This window comes from Vombatus ursinus, unplaced genomic scaffold (assembly GCF_900497805.2).
Source record: "Vombatus ursinus unplaced genomic scaffold, bare-nosed wombat genome assembly UNPS02009918.1, whole genome shotgun sequence".
NCBI lineage: Eukaryota > Metazoa > Chordata > Mammalia > Diprotodontia > Vombatidae > Vombatus > Vombatus ursinus.
This window is the reverse complement of record NW_020949696.1, coordinates 5,869,385-5,876,161: the sequence shown is the minus strand read 5'-3', so window position 1 is coordinate 5,876,161 and position 6,777 is coordinate 5,869,385. Positions and strand designations below refer to the sequence as shown.

General features: G+C 54.4%; 1 protein-coding gene across 1 annotated transcript in view; it reads left to right on the top strand.

Annotated features, from left to right (window-relative positions):
• Positions 1–5,917, top strand: part of PLK5 (polo like kinase 5) — an 8,453-nt gene extending 2,536 nt beyond the window's left edge. The window contains exons 5-15 of the mRNA XM_027853124.1: positions 115–202; positions 406–501; positions 683–881; positions 1,963–2,095; positions 2,228–2,304; positions 3,380–3,509; positions 4,231–4,308; positions 4,615–4,771; positions 4,929–5,058; positions 5,148–5,261; positions 5,732–5,917. Of these exons, the coding sequence (XP_027708925.1) occupies positions 115–202; positions 406–501; positions 683–881; positions 1,963–2,095; positions 2,228–2,304; positions 3,380–3,509; positions 4,231–4,308; positions 4,615–4,771; positions 4,929–5,058; positions 5,148–5,261; positions 5,732–5,917 (1,388 nt within the window). The remainder of the gene's footprint in view (positions 1–114; positions 203–405; positions 502–682; positions 882–1,962; positions 2,096–2,227; positions 2,305–3,379; positions 3,510–4,230; positions 4,309–4,614; positions 4,772–4,928; positions 5,059–5,147; positions 5,262–5,731) is intronic.
• The last annotated feature ends 860 nt before the right edge of the window (positions 5,918–6,777 follow it).

The window sequence follows — 6,777 nt, the reverse complement described above, 5'->3', positions numbered from 1 at the left end:
CATCACACATCCCATCAGATATACCATCACCCACACTGTCACACACATGCACACACCAGCACATGCCTGTACACGCCATCACATGCCATCTCACTTGATCCCTTCCTTCTGTAGGTAACTTCTTCATTACCAAGAACATGGAGGTGAAGGTTGGCGACTTGGGACTGGCCACAAAAGTGGGGCCTGGGGGGCACTGCCATGGGTAAGTGTGTGTGACTGGATCAACGTCTGGGTGGTTATATGGGTGACTTGCATTTGGGATCTTGTGGCAGTGTGGGCTGTCAGTGTGACTTTGTGTGAGTGTGTGTATGTGTGTCCCTCTCTGTGTGATATACGAGGGTGTGCTCACGTGGGACACCCTTCAGTCTGGGTTGCATGCTGTCAGTGCTTCTGTCTTTTCCCCAGGGGGCTCTGTGGGACTCCCAACTACCTGGCCCCAGAGGTTGTCTCCCGAAAGGGCCACTCCTTCCGGTCGGACATCTGGGCTCTTGGCTGCATCATGTGAGTACTGAACATATGGGGTGTAACTGAATGACTGTATACACGTGCACATGTGTGTGTGTGTGTGTGTGTGTGTGTGTGTGTGTGTGTGTGTGTGCACAGCCGCAGATGCAGGGCTGCTGGGGGCTCAGGGCAGGGTCCATGGCAGGCTCATCCCATCAGAACCCCTTCCTTACCCCAGGTACACAGCACTGACGGGCTTCCCCCCCTTCAAGGCCAGCCCACTGCCTGAAATGTATCAGAACATCCGCGACGCCCACTATCCTGTGCCCACGCACCTCTCACCCAACGCCCGAAGGCTCATCGCCCACTTGCTGGCCCCCAACCCCGCTGACCGGCCCAGCCTCGACCAGGTCCTGGAAGACGACTTCTTCACCCAGGTCAGGACCACATCACACCTGGGCACGGGCTCACGCGTGGTATGGGAACGTGGGCTCGGCCAGTCAGGTGAGGTCCTCCCTCCTCTGAGAGGGGCTGAGGCCTGACAGTACCCACATATTCCTGCTTGTGGGTCAGGCCCTTTCACTTCCCTTCGTGAGTGGTGCGGTATCAATCAATCAATCAATCAACATCAATCATTTATCAAGTGCCTGATATGTGCCAGAAGCTCAGGAAGGAAGACTGGACTTGGAATCACAGGAGCCCCAAGTTCAAATTCTGCTTCCAACAATTGACTATGGTCGCATCACATCCTTTCAGCCTCAGTTTCCTCCTCTGTAAAATGGGGAGAGCAATGGTTGCGCCACCTTCCCCACAGAGCTGTGAGGCTCAAACGGGAGAGTGGTCGGTATGTACCTGAAAAGACTGTGTAAATGGCAGCTGCTGTTGTTATGATTATTCTTGCTGTTATGTCTCTGGGGTTGGGGAAAAGGGAAGGGAGAGATGAATGTGCACCTCTTACAGAGAAGGAAATGGAGGCCTGAGGAAGAGAAGTCGCTTGGCCAGTCACAAGGCTAGAATTAGAGCTGGAGGTGACCTTGGAGACTGTACTCGAGTCCCTTCATTTTACAGATGAGGATACCGAGGCCTGGAGAAGGGGGAAGGGCCATAGCATCAAAGACCCAGAGCTAGAAAGGTCCTCGGAGGACGTCTAGTCCAACGTCCCATCTTACAGATGAGCAGACTGGTGCCCAGGGTGGGGAAGTGACTCCTTGCCCAGGATCCCCCAGGTAGCAAGTGGATGAGGCAAGATTTGAACCCAGGCCCTCAACTCCAGAGCCGAGGCCTCCTGACCTTCTGTGGGGAGAAATCTTTTTTTGAGGCAATTGGGGTTAAGTGACTTGCCCAGGGTCACACAGCTAGTAAGTGTCTGAGGCTAAATTTGAACTCAGATCCTTCTGACTCCAAGGGTGGTGCTCTATCCACTGGGCCACCTAGCTGCCCTGGAGGGATTTTTCTACTATGTGTCATTGGCTTTATTCTGTTACTTCACTGCTGAGTTCTCCCTCCTTTCCCCTGCAGGGCTTCACCCCAGACCAATTGCCTTCACAGTCCTGCCACACAGCACCCATCTTCACCATCCCCCAACCCTTGGACAAACTCTTTCAGAAGGCCACCCAACTGTTCTTGGCCATGGCCCAGCACCGGGCCCCACGTGAGTTGTGTGGGTGTGGAAGAAGAGGCAGGAGTCTGCATTCCCAAGGCCAATTCTGGTGCCTCACTGCCGGGGGCAGGCCAGAGACACCACCCTTGCTCATGTCTTCTCTCCCCCCTCCTCGCTTTCCAGGATCATTTGTCCCAAAGATGCCAACAGCCCCAGCCCCAGAGGACCCCCTGAAAACTCCCAGGGAGGCAGCCAATGAGGTGAGGGGTCCAGGAGACCTTCCTGGGATAGGAGGCTGGGGGCAATGTGGGTCACATAGGGTCCAGAGGGGCTTCCATCCCTCATTCTTTCTCATGACTCTTCTCATTAACAGTCTTCAGGTTGCTTAGTTGTAAGATGTAGATAGTGACCCCTAAGTTTTCTTCCTGCCCTAATAGCCTCTGCTTTCTCTGACAGTCCCTGTTCTAAGATTTCTTCCACCTCTGACACCCTATGTTTTAAGGGCCCTCCTAGCTCTGACATCCTGTGTTCTTTTTCTTTTTCTTTTTCTTTTCTTTTGGTGAGGCAGTTGGAGTTAAGTGACTTGCCCAGAGTCACACAGCTCGTAAGTGTTACATGTGTGAGGCCAGATTTGAACTCAGGTCCTCCTGACTCCAAAGCCAGTGCTCTGTCCACTGCGCCACCTCGCTTTCCCCATCCTGTGTTCTAAGGGCCCTCCCAGCTCTGACATCCTGGGTTCTAAGGTCCTGACATTCCATGTAAGAGTCCATCACTGTCTAGGGTCATGGAGGGAGGAGAAGAGAGTTCAGGGCAAGTTTTCAATGGGAGTAGGACAGGAACTGGCTCTCAAAGGACTGGATGGGGTTTTCAGCCAGGAATAGTACAGAGAGCCCGGGCCTGGGAGCTAGGAGACCTGGGTTCTAGTCCTGGCTCCATCACAATTTGATATGTGACCGTGGGCCAGTCACTACCTCACCTAAAAATGGAGGGTAATAACATATGAACTGTGCCTGAATGGATTGTCCTGAGGAAGGAACCTTGTAAATTGGCAGGACTGGCCTCAGGCAGCTGGGTGGCCCAGTGCATAAAGTGCTGAAACGAGTCAGGAAGACCTGAGTTCAGATCCAGCCTCAGACGCTTACTAGCTGTGTGACCCTGGACTGGTCACTTAACCTCTGCCTCAGTTTCCTCAGTTGTAAAACGGGGATAATAACAGTGCCTTCTCCCAGGGCTGTTGATCAAATGTGATAATAATTTTAAAGCACTTGCACAGTGCCTGGCACACAGTGGGTGCTTAATAATTGCTTATTTGTTCCCTTCCTATTCGCTGTTTAGGGCCTTTCTCATCCTCCCCACAAGGCTGAAGCTCCTGAGGGAGAAACTCATCCCCAAGTACCCTACCTGGAGACTCCCATCCACCTACTCCTACGGAGAAGCCTCAGGCGTCACTCGCCGGGCACAGAAGGTGAGCTGGCACCAATCCCTTCCTCCTTCCCCCACCTAACGTTCCTATTGCCCAAACCCGTGGAAAGGGGAAGACACGGGAAGAAGGCCTTGTCCACAAGGATGGAGGCTTGGGAAGGGACATCTGGGGAAGGGGGGAAGGAGTCCTTGGTTCTAATACCAGCTCTGCCACTGACTTGGCTTGTGACTTGGGGCGAGTCACTTAATCTCTAGGGCCTCAGTTTTTCCATCTATAAAATTAACTGGACCTCAGATTCCTTCCAGCTCTAAAAAAATATTCCATGCAGTTCTGTGACTGGCCAGGGCCACAGCTGGATTGTGCAACCATGCTTGGCTATAGCAGCTAGTAGAGAACAAAATCTTTGGTGCTTCTGGGTTCTGAGACTCCCTGAGGATGCTAAGCTGTGTCAGAATCTCACAAATAGAAGAGATCACAGAGGGTGTCTGATCTGACACCTGCCTGGGCAAGAACTCTCTCTACAACGGTCTTTTTTTTTTTTTTCTGGTGAGGCAGTCAGGGTTAAGTGACTTGTCCAGGGTCTCACAGCTAGGAACTGTCAAGTGCTGGATTTGAACTCAGGTCCTCCTGACTCCAGGGCCAGTGCACTATCCATTGCACAACTTAGCTGCCCTCTACAATGCCCTTGATAGTGGCAGCCCACTCTTCACTTGAATACTTTTAGCAACGGGGAGCTCATTATCTATCTTTCCTATTTTTCCAGAGTCCCCAGGAATCCCAGGCAATGGGGCTGAGATGGCTACCAGGCTCCTGCAGAACTGCCTGGACTTTATGCCAGCAGGTAGGCCCCCCCCCAATCTCCATCTCCCTTTCTAGACACAGACTAAGGATCTAGGTTCAGGCTCTGCAGCTGATCTACTGTGTGACCTCGGGCCAGCCACTTACTCCGGCTGGGCCCCTCTTTCCTCCGCTGTAGGATGAGGGATGTCCGACATCCTGGTTAGCCCTAAGTCCTCATTCTTTGGAGACCTGGCACCCTCTTCCTCTCTCTGCCAAAGCTTTCACTCTGGTGCCCCAGCATCCCGAGAGCTGGGATGTCCCCCTCAGGGGGACAGTTGCTAGCTTACCTTGCCCTCCGTGTGTTCAGGGAAGCAGGACCCACCCGGGCAGCAGCAGCCAGTACTCTGGGCCACCAAGTGGGTGGATTATTCTAACAAGTACGGCTTTGGCTACGAGCTCTCCGATGGCAGCACTGGGGTCCTTCTCCGGGATGGCACCCACATCGCTCTCCAGCCGGCCCTGGGGTGAGTGCCTGGCCCTTGCGTCCATCGGGGGGCGGGGGAGCAAGTCTCCAGTCCTCCATCTGCTGGCTCCCATGCTTGTCCCCTGGGAAGGGGCCTTGTAACCTCAGATCTTTCCCTCCTCGTGAGCATTACGTCTACTCTGGGCCCCCTCCCACAGGTGCATAAGCTACTCTCCAGTACAGGGTGAGGTGGTGACCTTTACTTGGAGGGATATTCCTGACTCCCTGGCCACCAAAGTGGCGGTGCTCCAGCTCTTCACCCGCTACATGCAGCGGTGGCTGTTAGAGGTGAGGCTGGGCCTGGCGGGCACAGTGGGGCTCTGGTGCCCTTCCGGTCTCTCCAGCCCTTGGCTCCTTTACTCTTGTCCTCCCTCCAGGGTGGGAATCTTCCTACACAGCCCAGTCTGAACCCTGGCCCTGGCTTCTCCCTGCTCCACTTCCTCAAGTCTGACCAGGCCCTGCTCCTGCTCTTCAGCGATCAGACAATGCAGGTAAGGAGGTCAGGGGGAGGGAAAGGGAGAGGGGAGAAAAGGGATGCTGGGTAGCAGAGCCCAGCCCTGGCCACAGCTACCCTCTGTCCCTAGGAAGGGGCTTCTAGACTCGGGTCCCCGAGATCACACAAACTACTAGGAAGTGTCAAGGGGTAGTAGAAAGTGCCCCAGGCAAGGAGTCAGCTCTGCTAGTGACTAGCTGTGTGACCTTGGGCAAGTTACTTGACCTTGCTGGGACTGGTTCATCGTCTATAAAATGAGGTTGCTCTCCAGAATGTTTTCCCACTCTAAGACTCTCAGGGAGAGGGAGCCTCTGGGACATTATCTTGCTGCAGCACGGGATGAAGGGAGAGGTGAGGAGGGGTCCCTGCGACCAGCTGGTGCCTAAGCCCGCGTCTGTCCTTAGCATCAGCTTTGGGCACCAGTTACTAGGGCAGGAGTTACCAGCCATTGTTGCCTACCCTGGCCAGGTCAACTTCTACCATGACCACACCAAACTGCTCCTGAATTGGGCCGGAGAAGAACCCCTGCTCACCTACATTGACCAGGAGCGGCGGGCCACGTCACATCCATTGGGCGCCCTGCAGTGCTGCGGCTGCAGTGAGGCCCTGCGTCAGCGCCTCTGCTACACCCTCCACCTGCTCCGGACCTTCTAGTGCCCTTTCCTCGACCCTCTGGGATCCCAGGGGAGGAGGCAGGGGTCTGCGGGGCGGCCGCCTAAACCCCAACGATGAGAACAAGCCAGAAAAGCCGCGTGAGGAAAGACTGCAAGTAGGGAAGATGTGGGGCTCAGAGACTAAGGGGGCAAAGGGCACAGGAGGTACAGAGGGTCATTGGCAGGTTGGGTTGGGATGAGAGATCCAGGGAGAGACAGAAACTAGAGGAGCTGAGGAGAGGTGGCTTGGACATGGAGAAGAGGAGGCAGGCAGAGAGCTTGGGGTGGCCCAGGTGGAAGGGGGATTTGAGAGAATTCTCTGGAAACTTCAGAGACTTTCTCGGCCAACCCCTTCATTTAACGGATGGTGACCCTGAGGCCCGAAGAAGGGAAGGGACTTAGCCAAGGATACGGAGAGTGGAAGACCCAGGACTAGAACACAGGGCTCCTCACTCTCATTCTCAGTCCACTGCCCTATTCCTTACCCCATGCTGCCCAACTTCCAGGAAAACCAGCAGCGACTGAGGCTGGAGTGAGAGCCCGAGGGGTGGGCAGAAGCAAAGGCGAGTGGAAGGAGAGCTGGAGCAGTTTCCTTTGGCCACCATGGACCCATTGAGGTCAGGGCTGATGTCAGTTTGGTACCAAGATCGGGCTGAAAAAAAAAAAACAACCAAGATGAAATTTAACAGGCATAAATGCAAAGCTCTACTCTTGGGTTCAAAAAATTAACGACACAGGGACAAGATGGGGGAGATGCAGCCAGAGAGATCACGTGAAAGGGATCTGGGGATTTCAGTGGACCACAAGGTCCATATGAAGCAACCCAGACATTGCAGCCCCCAAAGCTTGGTCCAATCTTGG